The sequence below is a fragment of the Pseudogymnoascus destructans genome, assembly GCF_001641265.1.
Source record: "Pseudogymnoascus destructans isolate 20631-21 unplaced genomic scaffold scaffold_18, whole genome shotgun sequence".
NCBI classification, from domain to species: Eukaryota; Fungi; Ascomycota; class Leotiomycetes; order Thelebolales; family Thelebolaceae; genus Pseudogymnoascus; species Pseudogymnoascus destructans.
This window is the reverse complement of record NW_020167537.1, coordinates 684,635-703,227: the sequence shown is the minus strand read 5'-3', so window position 1 is coordinate 703,227 and position 18,593 is coordinate 684,635. Positions and strand designations below refer to the sequence as shown.

At 55.6% G+C, this 18,593-nt stretch overlaps 12 protein-coding genes across 12 annotated transcripts; 7 read left to right on the top strand and 5 right to left on the bottom strand.

The window, feature by feature from the left end:
• The first annotated feature begins 119 nt into the window (after nt 1-119).
• On the top strand, nt 120-1,200 carry HPT1 (hypoxanthine-guanine phosphoribosyltransferase). The gene is made up of 4 exons (XM_024470870.1): nt 120-277; nt 334-466; nt 541-981; nt 1,037-1,200. Exons 2-4 carry the CDS (start codon nt 431-433, stop codon nt 1,196-1,198), a joined length of 639 nt encoding a protein of 212 aa, XP_024321985.1. The 5' UTR covers nt 120-277; nt 334-430; the 3' UTR covers nt 1,199-1,200.
• A 7-nt stretch (nt 1,201-1,207) lies between these two features.
• Nucleotides 1,208-2,865, bottom strand: VC83_07294 (uncharacterized protein). The gene has a single exon (XM_024470869.1). The coding sequence runs from the start codon at nt 2,724-2,726 to the stop codon at nt 1,965-1,967; it is 762 nt and encodes a 253-aa protein (XP_024321841.1). The 5' UTR covers nt 2,727-2,865; the 3' UTR covers nt 1,208-1,964.
• Nucleotides 2,866-4,431, top strand: VC83_07293 (uncharacterized protein; the record flags this gene model as incomplete). The annotated part of the gene is made up of 3 exons (XM_024470868.1): nt 2,866-3,382; nt 3,431-3,796; nt 3,851-4,431. The coding sequence occupies exons 1-3, from the start codon at nt 3,199-3,201 to the stop codon at nt 4,429-4,431; spliced, it is 1,131 nt and encodes a 376-aa protein (XP_024321810.1). The 5' UTR covers nt 2,866-3,198.
• A 111-nt stretch (nt 4,432-4,542) lies between these two features.
• Nucleotides 4,543-5,978, bottom strand: VC83_07292 (uncharacterized protein). Its single transcript, XM_024470867.1, has 2 exons — nt 5,424-5,978; nt 4,543-5,366 (listed from the first exon to the last, which is right to left on the bottom strand). Exons 1-2 carry the CDS (start codon nt 5,855-5,857, stop codon nt 4,550-4,552), a joined length of 1,251 nt encoding a protein of 416 aa, XP_024321811.1. The 5' UTR covers nt 5,858-5,978; the 3' UTR covers nt 4,543-4,549.
• A 746-nt stretch (nt 5,979-6,724) lies between these two features.
• On the top strand, nt 6,725-7,336 carry VC83_07291 (uncharacterized protein; the record flags this gene model as incomplete). Its single annotated transcript, XM_024470866.1, has 1 exon — nt 6,725-7,336. The coding sequence occupies one exon, from the start codon at nt 6,725-6,727 to the stop codon at nt 7,334-7,336; it is 612 nt and encodes a 203-aa protein (XP_024321983.1).
• Nucleotides 7,337-8,184: 848 nt separating this feature from the next.
• Nucleotides 8,185-8,908, top strand: VC83_07290 (uncharacterized protein; the record flags this gene model as incomplete). Its single annotated transcript, XM_024470865.1, has 2 exons — nt 8,185-8,514; nt 8,573-8,908. 2 exons carry the CDS (start codon nt 8,185-8,187, stop codon nt 8,906-8,908), a joined length of 666 nt encoding a protein of 221 aa, XP_024321984.1.
• A 389-nt stretch (nt 8,909-9,297) lies between these two features.
• On the top strand, nt 9,298-10,496 carry VC83_07289 (uncharacterized protein; the record flags this gene model as incomplete). Its single annotated transcript, XM_024470864.1, has 2 exons — nt 9,298-9,769; nt 9,867-10,496. The coding sequence occupies exons 1-2, from the start codon at nt 9,500-9,502 to the stop codon at nt 10,494-10,496; spliced, it is 900 nt and encodes a 299-aa protein (XP_024321988.1). The 5' UTR covers nt 9,298-9,499.
• A 146-nt stretch (nt 10,497-10,642) lies between these two features.
• VC83_07288 (uncharacterized protein) lies at nt 10,643-12,604 on the bottom strand. Its single transcript, XM_024470863.1, has 2 exons — nt 11,504-12,604; nt 10,643-11,434 (listed from the first exon to the last, which is right to left on the bottom strand). Exons 1-2 carry the CDS (start codon nt 11,894-11,896, stop codon nt 10,988-10,990), a joined length of 840 nt encoding a protein of 279 aa, XP_024321987.1. The 5' UTR covers nt 11,897-12,604; the 3' UTR covers nt 10,643-10,987.
• A 954-nt stretch (nt 12,605-13,558) lies between these two features.
• ARL3 (ADP-ribosylation factor protein) lies at nt 13,559-14,504 on the top strand (the record flags this gene model as incomplete). The annotated part of the gene is made up of 2 exons (XM_024470862.1): nt 13,559-13,792; nt 13,876-14,504. The coding sequence occupies exons 1-2, from the start codon at nt 13,744-13,746 to the stop codon at nt 14,502-14,504; spliced, it is 678 nt and encodes a 225-aa protein (XP_024321986.1). The 5' UTR covers nt 13,559-13,743.
• A 518-nt stretch (nt 14,505-15,022) lies between these two features.
• VC83_07286 (uncharacterized protein) lies at nt 15,023-16,070 on the bottom strand (the record flags this gene model as incomplete). The annotated part of the gene is made up of 2 exons (XM_024470861.1): nt 15,707-16,070; nt 15,023-15,555 (listed from the first exon to the last, which is right to left on the bottom strand). The coding sequence occupies exons 1-2, from the start codon at nt 15,993-15,995 to the stop codon at nt 15,023-15,025; spliced, it is 822 nt and encodes a 273-aa protein (XP_024321889.1). The 5' UTR covers nt 15,996-16,070.
• A 96-nt stretch (nt 16,071-16,166) lies between these two features.
• On the top strand, nt 16,167-17,128 carry VC83_07285 (uncharacterized protein). Its single transcript, XM_024470860.1, has 3 exons — nt 16,167-16,551; nt 16,637-16,746; nt 16,802-17,128. The coding sequence occupies exons 1-3, from the start codon at nt 16,258-16,260 to the stop codon at nt 17,067-17,069; spliced, it is 672 nt and encodes a 223-aa protein (XP_024321951.1). The 5' UTR covers nt 16,167-16,257; the 3' UTR covers nt 17,070-17,128.
• Nucleotides 17,129-17,603: 475 nt separating this feature from the next.
• On the bottom strand, nt 17,604-18,571 carry VC83_07284 (uncharacterized protein; the record flags this gene model as incomplete). The annotated part of the gene is made up of 2 exons (XM_024470859.1): nt 17,604-18,059; nt 18,137-18,571. 2 exons carry the CDS (start codon nt 18,569-18,571, stop codon nt 17,604-17,606), a joined length of 891 nt encoding a protein of 296 aa, XP_024321950.1.
• Nucleotides 18,572-18,593: the final 22 nt, after the last annotated feature.

Sequence of the window (18,593 nt, the reverse complement as noted above, 5' to 3'; positions counted from 1 at the left end):
AATTGGGGATGTATTCTGATGAAATGGGGATGTACGGTGTTTCTATTCTGGTGATGGGGGATGTATGGTTGTTTTTATTTGATCTACCACAAATGAATTGGAATTACTCCCCACGTTTGATAATTCCATGCATAATATGAGACTACTCCTCGTCTCCATCAGTTCCTCTAATCATTGATGTCGACCCGAAAACTACTGTACTCATAGCCTCGGCGTCGACAAGTGCCTTATCGGCCCAAAAATTCTTATCGATTGATTAGGGCCAATAGGCGAGATGGTGGGGCAACTTAATCAAATCACTCTTAACTTAAAAGTCTAATACTGTACATGTAGTGCCAAAGGTCTTGGCGTTCCCAATATTTCTCACGATACCCTCACTCATAGGAACTGCTATAAACCCCCTCCCACCACCGCCCAACTAACCGCAACGATGGCCATCGAAAAAGTCTACCTCACATACAACGAGGTAAGCCCACCCATGCGTGTTTTTTGTCCCCTCTTTCCCCCCACCTTCTCGCTGACCTCGCCGCCCCCCGCCAGATCCACCAGCTCTGCCAGGAAGCTGCGCCCAAGATCCTCAATGAGTTCAACCCGCAGCTCATGATCGCCATCGGCGGCGGCGGCTACGTGCCCGCGCGCATGCTGCGCTCCTTCCTCAAGCGCTCCGGATCACCCAACATCCCCATCCAGGCCATCGGGCTGTCGCTCTACGAGGAGCTGCCGTCGACTACGCCTGGGACTTCGACTCCTGGCGATGTCGAACAGCTCGGCACGAAGGTGACGAGGACACAGTGGTTGGATCTGTCGAGTTTGGGGGAGATGTCGAACTTGATCGGAAAGAGGATCTTGATTGTGGATGAGGTCGATGATACCAGGACTACGCTCGAGTATGCCGTGAAGGAGCTCGAGAAGGATGTCGAGGCTGCGAGGCTAAGGCTGGGTATCGAGGGCGAGACTACATTCTCGATCTTCGTGCTACACGTAAGTGCCCCTAGTGCCGTAGACTGATGTGGGGGCGGGGGCTAACGAAAACCAGAACAAGGAGAAGGAGAAGAAGGGCAAGCTGCCAGAGGAGCTGCTGAGGGATGATCGCTACTTGGCTGCCAGGACGGTCGGTGATGTCTGGATCTGCTACCCGTGGGAGGCGACGGACATCATCGAACATGATGCCATGGCGGCGAAGCAGTCGGGAATGTGAGGTAGGGGAGGGAGGGGGGGGCGTTTCTACAGACTTCGATATAAAGCTATACATAGAGCTATACATATACGCGTCAGATTGCTTGGTAGAGGACGCTTTTCATGGCTTTTAAATTGTGCAACCTAACATGATAATCGCCCACCTCTCCTCATGTTGCTTCTGCAATTAACGTCAAGAAACTTTGCTATTTCTCCAAAAATAAAATAAAATAAGTTAACTTATGCCAATTAAATTATTATACCTTGATAGACAACCAAAATGTTATTACCATCGTGTCAACCACTTTCCCCGGCCATTTAGAATAAATTGCCCACCCCTGGGCTCCCTTTCAGCAACTATCTCTTCGCCGTTTCTCAAAAGTTGTTGTATAGAATTAAGAAACAACCCCGTTTATAGACCCCAAGCCGGCCCCAAATATCCTGGATATTTGCGCCGCTTGCTCGCATGGAGTATCTTTTGCCTAAATTATTCCCCATTTGAACCGACCAAGTGCTTTTCGAGGCAGCAGGCGTCAAGTCACATTTAGTTTGGGGAAGGATTGAGCCGAATCCTAAAAGGCCTCTCTTTTCGGTTCAAACACCTCTCTTTGCGGGGTATTTATTGAACCTCAGTCTCATCCACGCAGACTTAGTTCTACCCATTTTCAGTCTCTCATTCATGGTATCAAGGACCAATGAATGCATAGCGACAATTTCAAGTTAATAAATAAATCGAACGGGCGGCGTCTATCATAAGAACAGACGCAACAAAGCAGATATTCCCAGTTCTAGACGAGATTCTCAGACTTCAGTTCCTGATAAACCATATCTGCCACCGCCTGCATGCCCTCCAAATTAGGATGGAACCCAAAAGTGCCCACATTCCCGCTGACCCACGGCTCCTTCGACCCCACTGCATGCTCACGACTGCGCTCGCCAACGGAAACGAGCTTCACGCCCGGACGAGCTTTGGCCGCTAACTGATACGCCTTCTCAAGGGAATCCGCAACAGTCCGATGATGACGAATGCGTTCTTTATCCAGAGGGATATCTTGAATCGGCTTATCCGATCCAAACACCGTCGGATACTCGACCAGAACGATGAGAGCCTTGGGGACGATTTTGCGGATCTCGTCAATAATAGCCGTGAAGCGGTCAGCGACGTCCTGGTTGCTCAGGTCTTCCGCGGTAGGCAGCAGCCCGGTAAGGAGACGGCCAGAGAATGTTGTACTCCAGGTATCTCGCATGATACCGGTGATGTAACCAATATCGTTCCCGCCAGCAGAGATGGTGACGATGTCGGCATCAGCAGGGATGCCTTTTATCTGCGGCTCGAAGCTGATCAAATAGAAGGACGTTTGGGGCACAGACAGTATGTTTTTGAGAGTGGCCCCTGAGGCGGAGAGATCGGTAAGCTCGGCGCCTAGTTTTTTCGCGAGGATGTTGGGATAGTTGTTCGCAGAGCGCCGTGCAAACCGGTTGGTGATGGGCTGGATACCTGGGCCGGCCGCGACGGAGCTGCCGAGGGCGACATACTTGAGAGGGGCCATCCTGAGAAGAGATATAGATTTAATTGAAAATGATGGGCAAGGCTGTGAAAATATTGTAGTCAGCTTACTTACGCCATCAGCTAAGAGGCAGCAATAAGGACGCGCATAGCAATTGAGGGCAATGTATGGGAATTGAAGCAGAATAAAGATCCCCGACGTCAGATTATCGTGATCGACCCACGACGGCGTCAATCAGTTCCCCACTATTATGGCCATTGGAGACGCACCGACCCCTCCAGATTGATACTCACCAACATAAGCAACTGCCGCCCCTGCTTTACCACAATATCTAACGGGAGGCCGGTATAAAACGTCAACGACGCCCCCTCCCTTCTCCAACCCGCCGATTTATCTCAATCGACCTCGCCTTTTAAGCGTTCCGGCCCAGAAACATAAATACCCCACACGACCCCTCATCCCGTGCCCTCATCTCCAACCATACCCCGTCCCCATTAGTTCCCCAACCACCATCATGGGCGGCGAAACACCAGTTGAAGGACACCTTCTCGTTGTCTGGGGCGTTCCAGAGCCAAAGCAAGATATCGCCGCGCTCCGCGTCAAATACCCCAATCTGAAAATCACATACAAGCAAGCCAGCGTTGCCTTTAGCGATCCCGCCACCATTGCGCGCCTATCAGAAGAAGAAGTTAGCAATGGTCACTCTCTCCCTTATATGGCAATTCCTTAACTAACGCATGCCCTAGATGAATGGCTCTCCGCCACCCACCTCGCAACGATGTCTTATCTCCCCCCCGCCCGCATCGTCCCGGCCTTCACCAAGAATGTCAAGTTCATCCAGCTAACCTCCGCGGGCGTGAACCATCTCGCCGCGCACCCCATCTTCAGCTCCACCAGCATCCCCATCACCACCACCTCCGGCATCCACGGCCCGCCAATCTCGGAATGGGTCGCACTCCAGATCCTCGCTGACAGCCACTTGCAGCGCACCATGTACAAGTGGCAGTCTGAGCGGCGCTGGGTGAGGGCTGCGGGGGATAGCACCTTGGGGTTCCGAGATAGTGTCGGACGACGTGTTGGGATTCTCGGGTATGGGAGTATTGGGCGGCAGTGTAAGTCCCCCTCAAAAACCCTCAATTAGAAGAAGCCCGAACTAACTCCCACAGCCGCACGTGTCCTCACAGCAATGGGCATGGAAATCATCGCGTACACCGCCAACCCCCGAACTACCCCGGAATCAAAGCGCGACACCGGCTTCATCGTCCCCGGCACGCTCGGCGACCGCGACGGTACCCTCCCGGTGGCTTGGCACAGCGGGACCGACAAGGCCTCCCTACACGCCTTCCTCAGCGCAGATCTTGACTACGTGCTCCTCGCTCTCCCGCTCACCGGCTCCACCAAGCAGATTCTCGGGGCCGAGGAATTCGAGATATTGGGACGCACCGGGGCGTACGTGCTGAATATCGGGAGGGGGGAGAGTGTAGACCAGGATGCGTTGATCGCAGCGCTGAAGAAGCCGCTTGAGATGGGAGGACTGAGGGGGGCGGCGCTGGATGTGGCGACGCCGGAGCCTTTGCCAGAGAGTAGCGAGTTATGGGGGTTGGAGAATGTGGTGATTACGCCGCATGTGAGTGCGTGGAATGGAAGGTATTTGGGGAGGACGATAGGGGTTTTGGAGGAGAATTTGGAAAGGGGGGCGAGGGGGGAGGGGCTGGTGAATGCAGTTGATAGGGAGAGGGGGTATTAGGGCGATTTGAAGGATATGTGTGATTGGATAGACGCATTAGAATCACAGAAAGCACAGGAGCAATTCTGTTGGAATATAGGTCGTTAAATGCTATATGTATATATCAACACATCTCCACTCATTTATCCTTCATGGCCTGCTCAATAAGCAGCTCCGCAACCGCTGAATCCCTCTCCCACATCGCCATGACGAACGCCCCCGACGGCCCGGTAATAATCGTGAACCCTATCATCTTCAACACCCACTTTGCGCTGAAGGTCCTGGAGCTCACATTCCGCGTCTGTAGCGCCGCCCAGACCAGCGCTGCGACGCTAGACACGAGCATATCCCAGATGAGGAAGATGTGGATCCCGCGCACCACGCTCACGGTTTCGAACGGCGGCAATGGGACGGGAGGGAGAAAGACGGAGGCGAAGGAGACACTGCGATAGGTTCCAGCGATGGGGAAAATTTCCATGGGCCACTCGGGGAGGAGGCAGACGACAAGGACGTTGACGTGGAAGACGGCGCAGATGAAGAGGGCGCCGATGTATAAGGGGCGTGCGTGCCAGAAGTATGCGATCATCTTGCCCTCATCGGACTTGAGCTTGAGGCCCTTGCCCTGGTCGACGGCTTTGAAGAAGCTGGCGAGGAGCCACTGGAAGGCAACGGTGTAGAGGGGAAAGAATTGCCAGGTGGCGATCCAGCCTTGCCAGCTGCTGTGGGAGTTGATGGCGGGGTAAGGCAACATCATGCAGACTGTTGGGAGGAAGTAGGCAAGGAAGAAGGAGAAGGGTAGGATGTTGAGGTCGATTCCGTGGACTTTGATGAGATTCATGAGCCCAGTGGGGGAGGAGGCGCGGGAGATGGTCGAGGTGAGGGTGGTGATGAGGAGGAAGGCGGGGATGACGGTTGCGAGGCCGAAATTTTGGAAGATGAAGCCGACGAGGCCAATGCTGGTGGGATTAGTATGGTTTGAGGCTGCTTGAGTAGATTCTGGTCGGGGGGCATACTAGCTGGCAAGACTGCCTTTATTTCCCTCCCTGAGACTCTCCATGACGAACATGATCCACTGCACGCCGAGCTGCCCAATCATCCATAGCCAAAATAGATAGGAGCTGTCATCTCCTTTGTGGGTGAGAATGCCGAAGAAGGGCGTAAAGTTGGCGAGGTAGGTGTCGAGCGGCTTGATGCCCGTGAAGACGCGCTTGAATTCCCCATTGGAGACAGGGAAAGTCTCGGCCTGCACCAATTCGCCGAGAGACTCAAAGAGGCCATTATTCGCACTCTGGTAGAAGTGGAGGTAGGCACCGCTGAGTGTGAGGGCGCCGAGGACGAGGGCAGTGCGAGAGCGAAATGCGGTGTTCTCACGAGATGGCGGCGGGGTCGCAAAGGTGACGGATTTCGCCCTCTTTCTTGGGGTAACTGCGTCTGTCATGATGGACATGGCGGCCTTGAAACGGTCTGCGGGTGAGGATAGATAATGACTGGAGATACAACTGCAGCAACTGTGCTCACTGCAGGAAATGAAACGTATGAAGCAAGAAAAGATAAATTGTACCTACTGTTGTCCTCGAGGCGCTTACTGGAAGGCTCTGGCTCGGGACGAAGTATGGGGTGCACGGGCCACAGTCGCAGGAGGCGGGAGTATTTCCGAAGTTGCCGTGCCATAACATTACTCCTTTTTTTTTAGGATATTATTCGTCTGAATCATAGAGCTTATAGGTCATACCCATTATCTCTCATCCATTGTAGTTTTATACGGGATGAATCTAGAGCTATCCAAGACGTCCTTACCTGCCATAAACTACCAAAATCTGTTATTTGTGAGCTAGAGCCTCGCTGTCTCAATTACCTCTCGGACCCGTGAAGTTTAACAAGGGCGATGCAGTATCCTCAAAGAACAACCTGGCCGCCGCACCTTGTCTTCTGCATTATTTTGTATCTTATATCCACAGTTGGTGCATTTGATGGCTGCTCAACTAGGGGAATTTGAGGGCCAGCAACTTTCCGATCCCACTGCCTCGTCCAACGCAGGTAGCAGCATTTCCACTCTAGAAGCAAACCCTACTATCAGCCCCGTTACTATCAGCCCCCTTATTACCACAGGAGATATCGATCCAGGTCAAGTTAACTGTCGGTATATGGGCAGCACGAAGTGGTTAGAAGTTGACTCTTACACCTGGACACTATTAGCAAAGCGATATGGAATCTCAGTTGAAGCCTTCTTTAAGTTGAATCCAGGTCTACCTTGCGCCCTATAACATTCGTCACCAAGGGCGGCGGTCTCCCGGCATACTTCACATATGTCATTATGACGCCCGACTACGACTTGGGAATATCGATCTTTACTGCGGGACCCCCAGACCTACTAGATCTAATACGGGACGCCGTCACAGTTCCTCTTCTCCGCGCCGCCGAAGAAACCGCCCAGCGAGACCTTTGTGATAGCTACACCGGCACCTTCGCCGCCGCCGCCCCGCTGAACTCGACGCTTGTCCTCGCACAATCAGACAGCAAGGGACTATACATCGACTCCTTCATTTCAAATTCAACCATCATCCTCGATCCTTGGCAGGTTCCTCTCTCAGCACTCACGCAAGGCCGCCCTTTCCGTATCCAGCTCGTCCCATCCCTCTTAAATCGTGAGGATGGCGCGGGCCGCAAGGGAGAGGTGTGGAGGGGGATCTTGGTACCAGAAAAGAGGGGCCCCGGGGCGTGGAATGATCAATGCACGGCGAATTATGATCCGTTGTCATATGCTGATAAGCCGCTGCTAGAGGTTGTATTCTGGGAAGGCGAGGGGGGGGTAATGGAGGAGATAGTTAGAGAGTGGGTAGAGGTCGTGACCTCGATGGAGAAGGAGTTCGTGTTGAACTCTGAGCCTGTCCAGACTCGCGGTTATGGACTTGAAGGCATCGTTTAGGATGGGAGAGTCACAGTAGGTGGTAGGTTTAGGAGGGAGGAAGGCAGGCGAGGGGTCGTAGCATGCTGCGTAGGTTTGTGCAGCAAGCAAGATCAAAGTGATGGTAGGGTCCTTCAATGGCTCTTCTTCCTCTCTACTATTGAGTAAATTCGGATACTAAGGAGGATATCCTTGAGAGTGCTAGCTCAAGTCGAGAGTGCTAGCTCAAGTCTGTACGGAGGTGGCAAGTGAGAGTAGTCAGCAGGTGGGCTCTAACGGCCGACAGAAGCGCTGTAGCTTATGTGGTATTAGGGCCATAATTCCCGTACGATGCGAGAGACACAATTACGATTATGGTGTAGTAGTAATTGTAGCAATAGGGAATTTTTGGTGTTTTTGCCGGCGACTCCCTTTAGTCTGAGCATAGTATCAATCACAGCATAGAGCCCCTTTCGTTCCCCATTCGCTGTTGACACGGCACTTGTTTCACAGACGCCAGTGAGCATCTGCAGGCAAGCGCCGACTTTGAAATACCTGGCCAATCATCGCCCACCACCACCGATCACCGCCAATCAGCACCATGCGCCCGGACCACCACAGCGGCAAGCAAGCGCTCACCTCCCAACTCCACGGCGGCCACTACGCCGTCACTTCAGGGCCACTCCAATCCCCTCCAATCCCCTCCTCTCCAGGGACCCATTCAGGTAGGTCGTGTTTCTTCCTTATTTATGGCCGCTCCTCATATGCCTCTGTGCCGCTGTGCCATACTGCATTTCCTCTTCATCGACTGTTTCTTTCCCCGTCCCAACAACACTCCCCCTCCCACTTCCACTTCCACTTCCACCTCCACCCCAATCACCACCACCGCCATGGGTTCCGACATCAAGCAAGCGTCCTTCTCGCCAGAGTACCATGAATCCTCCCAGTTCGACCATAACGAGAGGCACCCCGGCCCCTCGCGCGCCCTCGAAGCCGGCCGCATGGGCCTCAGCGTCCTCGCCCTCATGTTGGCCATCGGAATTCTAGCCACCTCAGCACACAACCTCAAGATCTACAACGACACCCACGTCTCCAACGAGTTCCTGCTGCCACTATGGCCGTTCGAGTTTAACCTCGGCCCTAGCATCGCCCTCGTTGCCTGCGGATCAATCATGATCGTTGCGGCCACTGGGTCCCTCCTCGCCCGCAAGATCCCATCTGTAAGTCCTACTTTCCCCCATCACCATATTAAACCACCTACTAACCTCCCTCCCTCAGTTCCGCTGCAACACCTCCCTCCACACCCTCCTCACCCTTCTCTCCGCCTTCGCCGGCCTCGTCTCGGCCATCGTCGCAACCACCTTCTTCTACGGCATCAACGCCTCCGACGTCACGGCAACAATCCAGAGCTGGTCCTGCCACTGGTCTGACGTCGCCATGACCTCCGAGCCGGACTTCCACCGCATCTGCAAACAGGCTGAGGCGGGCCTGTACTTGACTATCATGATGATCCCGCTGTTCGCGCTGATTGGAGTGGCGGGCACCATGGCGGTTGTGCAGGATAAGAAGGTTAACTTGATGGCGGCGAGAAAGGGGAGTCCCGCTCTGTCTTGAAGAGGGGGGAAGAAAGGGAGCCACCGCTGATGTTTTGACGGGTTGCATGTGATGTGTGATGGTCTGGTGGGTCGGATACTGGGGTAATGGAGGAATGGGTCCCTTGGCTGCGCCTTGGATGGCGTTTGTGCTGTTTGCTTTGGGACGTTAAAATATGTCTCTGTGTTTGTCAGGTGTATTTAATACTTTTGTCCAGGAATGTTTATTTCATCATCACTGAGACGGTTCAGTATGGGGCTCTATGTGGTGGGTGACTCGGTTGTTATATACTTTCATCAGCATAGTCACCGATGAGGCAGGTGCCACCTGTGCACATTCATTTATTAGTTATGGTCGACATCTAGGCAGGTGCGATCTCTGTCCACATCGTTCTTTCCATTCTCATGCACATCACACCTCCTTCCGTTCCCACACTATCATAACATATCCTCATCACATATACCTTCCTCCCACCCCGATCTTCCTCCAACAACTCGATATAGTTTTTGAATAGCTCCAAAGGCATCAATCAAAACAGCTTTCTTCAATTCATACCGCCGCTCGAGGCATCCCACCATTCCCAGCTACAAGAAACCCGCATCTCATCCAAGCATGTCAGGCATGCCAGGCATGCCAGGCGGCCGCCGCCACACCGACCCACCCCCCTTCATCCCGGACCTAGACCAGCAATACCACGACGGTAGCTCCTCGCCAGAGAAGAACAAAGACAAGGACAAGGACGCCAGCAGGTTTACGACCTTCTCCTGGAAAAAAGGCGCCATGGACGCCGATATCGAGGCCGAAGAGCAGGCGATTAGGAGGGCGAAAGCGAAGATGGAAGATGACTTTCCTGTGGTGGCCGAGCTGGTTACGAGTTCCGATGTGAACCCCCCCCCCTCTACCTCCCCACCTTCATTCCCCTCCTCCGAACCAAAGAAACAACCCTCCCTGAAGAACATGGAGCTAAAGACCCTCAAAGATATCAGACAAATACACCCTCTACAACCTCTCCCACGCCCTCTCGCACCTCTACAACCGCCCCCAATCCTCCATCACCATCTCCCTCTTCTATACCGCCTACCTCCTGCACGACCACACCCTCGACCCCTCCTACATCCTCACCATCAGCGCCCCCCCCGCCCTCTGCCAGGCCCACGACAACGACTGCAACGCCGTCGCCATGGCGCAGTTTCTCGACGAGGCGCTCGCCGTGCCGCCGCGACGCGGTACGATTAAGTTCCTGCCGATGCACTTGTCGTGCCTTGCGGTCGGAGGACGCACGCTCCTAGGCGTCCTTGTGGAGCAGGTCCAGGCTGATCGCGCTGCGAGGGATTTGTTGGGGGTGGCGGAACAGCAGACCCGGGGGAGGAGGAGTATTTCGTCGTTGAGGGGGTTGGGGTTGCGAAGGTCGAGGAGGGGGGAGCGGACTGCTGAGAGGGGGGAGGATAGGGATGAGGTGGGGGGTGAGGTGGATAAGGAGGAGGTGAGTGGGGAGGGGGGGGATGATGGGAGTGGGAGTGGAAGTGGGAAAGCGGATAAGGGGAGGAAGGCGGCTAAGCTGAAGAAGTCGCTTTCGTCGGTGTTCTTTGGGCGGGGTGGTGCTTCGTGAGCGCGGGGGGAGCTTCGTGAGCGCGGGGGGAGCTTCAGCAGTGTCATAGGCGTGTCGTTCGAGGATGGACGCACATATGGTATTGTACAGTATATCAACAGGACAGGCAGGGCAGGACAGGCAGGGTCACGACGTCATCAATAGAAGTAGACATTAAAACGAAGGGATTCAACTATACCAAGCATCGTTGTTTGTCTGTGTGTGCTGTAGATTTCTACCTGCAGTTCACCTCTACCGTTCCACACATGATCAGTTTTTGTTGACCCGGAATAACGCCTGCAATGCCATGCTCCGACTCCCCGTGTCCTCCTCCGCTCCCACCGTGGCGGTCTTCCATCCTGCACGAGCCGGTCTATCCGCTCCGCGACGGAGGTGCATTCAATCTCGAGCAACCCCTTAGCTTCTCAACCTCGCTTCCCAATCTCCCGGCTGCACCCTCAGAAGCACCACCCATCTCAACCTTCAAACCATCATTCCTCATCTTCGCGTTCTTACACCCTCTTACCCCCCTTCCCAGCCCCCACCACCGCCGCCGCAGCAGCGGCCCCCTTTCCCCCGGCAACCCTCGGCGACGCGCGACGGATATACGAGCGATAAAAGAAGCGCATGAACAGATACATCAGCGGGCCCAGGTAAAACACATTCAACCACACCGCGAACGTCTGGCCGCTGGTGTTGATACAGCTGACCGTCTCGTACTTCTGGTCCGCCGCTCCAGCAGGTCCGGCGTAGAGGACCTTGCGGTTTGGTGAGGGTGCGGGGAATGCGGAGGGCGAGCTGGCGGAGGTGGAGGAGGCGGGGATGTCGTAGGAGACAAAGGAGTGTGCGGCGGCGTAGTAGACGCCGATTATGAATTGGGAGATTTGGAGGGTGGTGAGGGTTTGCTTGATGGCCTTGGGGACGCGGACGGAGAAGGAGGTTATGGTGTAGTATGTGTACTGTGCGGGGTATTAGCTTGGTCTAGCCAGGAATAAAAGATTGTGCGGGGGGGGATAAGGGGGACGTACCATCAGGGCGTGGACGCCGGAGTTGAAGAAGCAGAACATCCAGATAGCGGGAGTCATGAAGCGCATCCCAGCCCACATGCAGAGCATAGCGCCGGCGTGGTGGTAAGTCTGGAGCGTAGAACTGCGCTTCCCCTTGGCGAGAATGATAGCCGTATCAACGACCTCGTAGAACTTGGACAGGTAGAAGAAGTATCCATAAAACGCCAATCCCTCATTCCACAGCCTGCCGCCCTCAAGACCAGGGGCATCCTGCCACGACGACGTGCCAGGCGAGTAGGCGATAGCGTTCTCCGTGCCGGCGGGGCCGTGCAGCTTACACAGCGAGTCGACGACGCCGATGACGCCGTCGGGGCCGTAGACGGAGGGAATGGTGCGCGAGAGGCCCTTGTACATCCCCACGAAGGTCCAGGCGGAGTAGAGGGCCAGGAGGACGTTGTGGAGGACGACGAGCCAGCGGAAGGCGGCGGTCTTGGAGATGGCCCATGGCTTGTTGCCGCGCGCGGCGTTGACCTTGTTGAGGGTCACGACGGTGACGGCGTAGACGGAGGCGATGGTTAGGGGGACGCGGGCGTCGTAGGCGGAGTTGTAGATGCTGGCGGGGATGGTGAAGGGGGGGGCGAAGGAGGCGGTGCCCGCGGGGGAGGGGGAAGGGTGGAGGGGTCGGAGGAGGGGGGGAATTGGATGAGGGCGTTGGAGGGGAAGCTGAAGTAGATGTTTGGGGACATGGCGGCGGTTGATCTGGTGTTTTGGTCGGTGAGGGTAGGAGGTGGTTCGAACGGGGCCTCGATCAACCCGGGAGGATGGGTCGAGGTCTGTGTAGGTTGGACGCGAATGCGAGGAGAGGAGAGGAGAGGAGGAGGGGAGGAGGGGAGGAGGGGAGGAGAGGAGGAGAGGAGGAGAGGAGGAGAGGAGAGGAGAGGAGAGGAGAGAAGGAGAGATGGGAGGAGGGTGATACTTCAGGTTGGAATTGAGGAAGTGTGGAGAATGAAGAATGAAGAATGAAGAATGAAGAATGAAGAATGAAGAATGAAGATGAAGATGAAGATGAAGATAGGGAAGAAGAATATAGGAAGATATATGGTCGGCGTACTAGACCTACGTATGTTTTAGAGGGTGGATGAGAAGAATTGAGCCTCGGCGAAGCGACGGGGGATTGTTAAGAGGCGCAATTGCAAGTGAGACCTTCCTTGTCTCAGCAGGTATGAAAACAGTAGTGAGGGTACAAGATAGTACAAGACGGTACAATTGTGTGGTGTTTGGTTGTTGTATATGGCTGTATATGGCTCTTTCTGTTTTTTTGTTGAGGAGGGAAGAGTGTCGGCGGTGAGTTGGGTAGGAAAGCAGGAATATCCAGGTCAGAAATGTGGGAAATGTCGCCTTACAGCAACCTCGGTATGTGGGAGATATTGACATACCTCGATATTGAGATGTTGAGATATTGAGATATTGAGATATCGAGATATCGAGGGTCATCTCCTCTCATAATTCAATACACTCGTGTATCGTAGATGTCGATATCAATCAATATCTCAACATCTCAATATAATCCCATCGCTTCCCAACAAAAGCAGATCCCGCTCCGCTCCGCCGTGGGTGGCACCAACACATTTTCTGGTTGAGAGAGAGACGAGGGAGACGCTTTTTGGTTTGCACGTGAAGGAAGGAAGTTCTGCCATCACCGGATCCATCCACCACCCACGTGACTTTCATACCACATCCATCCCATCCATCCACGTGACTTCATACCACCATCCATCCCATCCATCCACGTGACTTCATACCACCATCCATCCCATCTATCCACGTGACTTCATACCACCATCCATCCCATCCATCCACGTGACTTCATACCACCATCCATCATCCCCTACAGCCTCGAAACTGACCTGTCACCTGACGCCACCCCACTCTCAGCCCTTACACATCGTCTCAGCCTTGCGCATGGCGTCTCAGCCTTGCGCAGGGGTAGGTACCATTACAACTATCTCGACTGCGCCAAACAACCTGACAACACCACATCACCACATCACCACATCACCACATCACCACATCACCACATCACCACATCACCACATCACCACATCACCACATCACCACTCACCACATCACCACATCACCACTCACCGCATCACCACATCCAAATACACTCGCTATCTGCTTGACGATACAGTACACAGCTGCAGCACCTTGTCATCTCTCGACCTGACCTCCCGCGCTTCAATGCCCCCACCCGCCAAGTCATGTATCACCTAGCAAAGTCCGTTTACCTGCACGTCACCAGCAAAGAAGGTACGCCCCTCTACCCCTCCATCCCCTCTCCCCACACAACCACCTCTTGCACCAGATAACCCAACCTCCCCCCCCCCCCCCAGAATTCTCCATCCTCCTCCTCGGCCTCGACAACGCCGGCAAAACCACCCTCCTCTCCCAAATCAAATCCCACTACCACCCCTCCCGCCCCGCGCCCGCCACCAAAACCGTCCCCACCGTCGGCCAAAACGTCGCTACCATCGACCTGCCGGACATGTATCTCAAAGTATGGGACATCGGGGGGCAGGAGAGCTTGCGGCGGCTGTGGCAGTCCTACTACGCCTCTTGCCACGCCATCATTTTCCTCGTCGATTCCACCGACATCGGATCCGGCGTCGAGGGCGGTTTGGATGGGGCGGATATTGGCGGGACTAGTGCCGGGGGGGAGGAAGACGGGAGGTTGGCAGAGTGCAGGGCCGTCCTGGAATCAGTGCTGGCGCACCAAGACACGAGTGGAGTCCCGCTGCTGGTGTTGGCGAATAAGCAGGATAGGGAGGATTGCGTGGAGGTGGTGCGGATTAAGGAGGGGCTTGTGAAGAGGGTGTTTGAGGGGGCGAGGGGGGCGGGGATTAGGGATAGTAGGGTGTTGCCGTGCAGTGCGTTGACGGGGGCGGGGGTGAAGGAGGCGGTCGAGTGGGTGAGGAGTCGGGTGGTGTGGAATAAGGAGGCGAGGCCGGGGGTGTTGAGGTAGAGGTTGGGTTGCAGTTGGAGGAAGGGGGGAGGGGGTGAGAGGTGGGATGAGATATGCCAGGTTTTGATTGGGGGATGTTGGGACGGGCTGGGGGATGCCAGGTTTTGATTGGGGGATGTTGGGACGGGCTGGGAGATGTCAGGTTTGAGGAATTTCGGACGAGGCCGCAGATGCCGGTTTCTTTGAGAGTTTGGACGAGACACGAGATACCAGCTTCTTTGAAGAAAGTTCGAATCAACGTGCGTGGGCAGTAGTAAGAGCGATACCGCGCGAGAATAAACGACATACCAGTTTCGTTTAGGGCAGTTCAGGAGAGACAAAGATGTTTTTGGGAGAAATTCAAACGAGACAATATATACCAAGTTTCCTCAGAGGAACTTCCTTTCCATAAGGTTCGGGCGGGGATTCTATTTTTCTGGCCCTAATACCACCATATACGCCGCTACATGCTCTATCTTACACCCCACGATATACACATAGTTATACACAAACTAACAAACACATCTCACATCACCCCCCTACTTCCGCGTCATGAAACTCGTCCAACCACCCTTCCCCTCCTCCTCCTCCTCCGTCCCCAACCTATCCAGCGGTCCCCCATTCGCTTCCCTCTCCCTCTCCGTCGCAGCCACCTCCGCCCTCCTCGCCTCCACCGCCCTCGCCACCCCCCTCTCACCAACCGCATTCCCATACCCCACCTCCGGCCTATCCTCCGTCTTCAGCCCCTTAAACAACCACCCCGTCGCGGACGCCATTATCCCCTTTCCCTCCCCCTTCTCCGCTGCCACCGGTGCAGCCGCGGCATTCGCCCTGGCTTCCCGCATCTCCTGCGCCTTCTGTCTCATCTCAGCCGCCACGGCGGCCTGGCCGCGCTGCTGCTCGAGGAGCTTGAGTTGTTCGGCTGTGGCGGTGCCGCTGCGCAGGGCCACGGCGGCGTCTTGGGTGGCTGCTTCGTTGATGGCTTTTTGCTCCGCGAAGTATTCGCGGCGGCGGCGGCGGTTGTAGATCATCATGTCTCCTAGGGCGTAGACTGTTACTGCGCCCGCGATGCCTGTTGGGAGTCAGTTAGCCATTTGTCCCTCTATACTTCCCAATCCCAACCCCACACCCCCTCCTATCTCCGCCATAATCGTAGAAGGAATCCCCCCCCCCCCTCTCCTCCCCGAAAAGGGAAAGGGAATGGAAAAGTAGGGAGTACTCACAAGTAACCCCAATCAACCCCAACGCCGTAACCCTATGCGCCCGATCCGCCCACACCCTCCCCGTCATGACCACGCGATCAAACCCCGTCAGCCGTCCCTCCCTCGCCCGATTCGCCGCCTCCCTCAGCCGCCTCACCTTCTGCTGCGGCGTCTCGCCCGCCGGTGCGGCGGCGGCTTCATTCGATGGGAGAGTGGATGGGCCCGGGTTCGAGGAGGTCGGGTAAAAGGGCTTCGTGGCGTGGGGGGTGGTGGAGGTGAAGCGCGTGGCGTCGGCTGGGGAGCGTGCCATTGTTATGGGTTTGTTGTGTGTTGTGACGTGGGAGTGCCAGGTGAACCGCGCGTGAGGTTGGAGGAGGGTATTAATTGGGACGTCCCGGAGATATTTTCGAAGCTGTCTGGGGCTAGCGTCTGGGTGTGGGTGGTGGGTGCCTTGGATGTGAGGTTTTGGTAGTGAGGCTGCGGATTGTTTCTCCGGCTGCGAGAGGCATGGGGAGTAGAACCATTGGTCTACGATTTGGATTCTTGGGACGAATGGAACGGTCATTGACGAAATGGCCAACCCGCCGCCGAATCTTGCAGATATCCTGCGTACCCTCTCTGCACTCGCACCACAATCTCAGCAAGGCGACCAGCAAACCCCCTCAAACCCTTCAAACCCCTACCACTTCTCCGCGCCGATCCCTCAGCCTCGTCCGCATGTTGAGGTCCCGTCACCACCACAACCACCACCTGCTGCAGCGGCGCCGGCACAGGATGCGTCGAAGATTACGGATTGGCCGACTGCGTTGAGGTGTGTGATGTGGAGTGTGGCTAGTAATGAGAGGGTTGTGGGGGAGATTCGGAAGGTGCGTACTGTACTCTGGGTTGGATGCTATGGGATGGGATTCGATGGGACTCACCACTTGGGATGGGCGCTGACGAGAGGTACAGCTGATACAAACGCAACACGAGCATGAAACACAGTGGTGTGCTGGCCGTCGGGAGTTGGCGATGAAGATTGAGGCGAGGAAGGTTGGGCAGAGGAAGGTAGATGAGGTGTTGTACGTTCCCACCCCCAGCGGACATTTGATGTGGGCACAGCTAATAGGTCACCAGGCGCGCAGTCGGAGGACAAGTAACAGAGACTCGGGCGTCTGACGGAGCAGAGGAGCTACGAGCGTTTGATGGGAAGGTATACCGTGCACAATGCCAAATGGTGGGCGAGATGGGTGGAAAACTTCATAGGCTCGGCGTACCGTTTTTCGGGACAAGACCAGAGTTGATTAGGTACGATGGGGGTGTAGGGGGAGGGATAACGGAGTCGGAGCTATTGGGGATGCAGAGACGGATGTTGGGTATTTTGGAGGACTTGTGTGCTACGTAGTTTCTCGGGATACAGATCACTGCCACGGGAAGGGACGATGAAGAACAAGGTTTGGCAGATGGTGTCTGTAAATGCACAAATTCAACGCTAATTAGGACTGTCTATATCGCTTGAGTAAAAGTCTCGTGAGACGCTGGCCAACGCGGTAAGAGGAATACAAAAAATGAAGGTAAATCCCGAAAATCAACGCTAAACGGCTGGTGTGATGCTATGAATCGGTCGATGTCGGTGATAGTTCTCGGCAGATCGTGCTTGTGTCCCGTGATGTGACTAGATGTTCGTCAGGGTCGTCGGGGTCGTCGGGGTCGTCGGGGTCGTCAAAGGGACTCATCGGATGCTGGGCATGAGGAGACCCGGAGCCGTGGTCGGTGGTCGTGACAGAATCGACCCATGCTTGCCTCATCTATATTCCCGCATTCCAGCTCATCCTCCACCTCGAATCGGGCTCTTATCGCCTCTTCATCACCCACTGGATCCATCTGCTGGTCCCCGCATAAAAAGAGTGCTATCCATAAATCCGCCCATCACGGCACTTCAAAACGTGCTCCAATTCCAATCCCTCGGCACACTCGCCGACACGCTCTCCGGCATCGCCTTCCCCACATCCGTTGCACCAAACGCACCGCTCCCTCTGCAGCTAATCACCGGCGTCGCTGGCATGCCCTCGCTCCCATCCTCGCTCCCGCTCCCGCTGACGCTCCCGCTGACGCTCCCGCCGCCGCCGCCGTGGATGCTGTCGCTCCCGTTGCAGCTGCCGGTGCGGGAGCTGCGCGAGACTTCCCAGCCTTTGGACTCGCTCCAGCAGAACTCGCAGGCGCGGCTGCGGTGGCCGAGGGGGTGGAAGGAGGCGTTTTGGTCGAGTGGGACGAGGTGGGGGGAGTGGGTGTCGCAGAAAATGTTGCCGCAGCGGCGACAATGATGGCGTCTTGTGAAGTACGAGAAGCTGCGAGTACACGAGAGGGCATCGCAGACGGTAGCATCGGCGTCGGGCTAGGGTATGCATGTTAGCTTTCTGCCTCGACTTCACCTCGGCTTCACATTTGCCGAGAGGGGGCAATTCTACTAACCTTCCAGTGATCCCGAGAGGGGAGATCAGTCACGCGACCGAGCGGTTTTCCGCGCCACTCGCTGTCCATGAGGCGCCCGAGTCCCCATTTCCCGTTATCGGAGTCGGAGCGCAGGAGCGCGCGGGCGTCGAGGCCGTCGTTGGTGCTCGGCGGGGTAAGGGTTCCTGTGCCCGTCTTTCGGCGGGGGGGCTGGGAGGGTCGAAGGACGGCGGGGACGTAGAGGGGGGACTTCGGGGGGCGGAGTTGGCGGGTGTGCGCTGAGAGGTGGGTGCTCGGTCTGGGGGAGGTCGGGGAGGAGCCTTGCGGTGTTGTTGGGTTCGAGGAGGCGGGGGAGACGGGCTGAGAGCTGTAGAGGGAAAACTGTTGTGATGGGTATTGCGGTGGGTGAGGGTTGTAGTGGGTGGCTGGAGCCGGCATCTGGAATGCGATCGTCATGGTGATGGTGGAGTGAGGATGG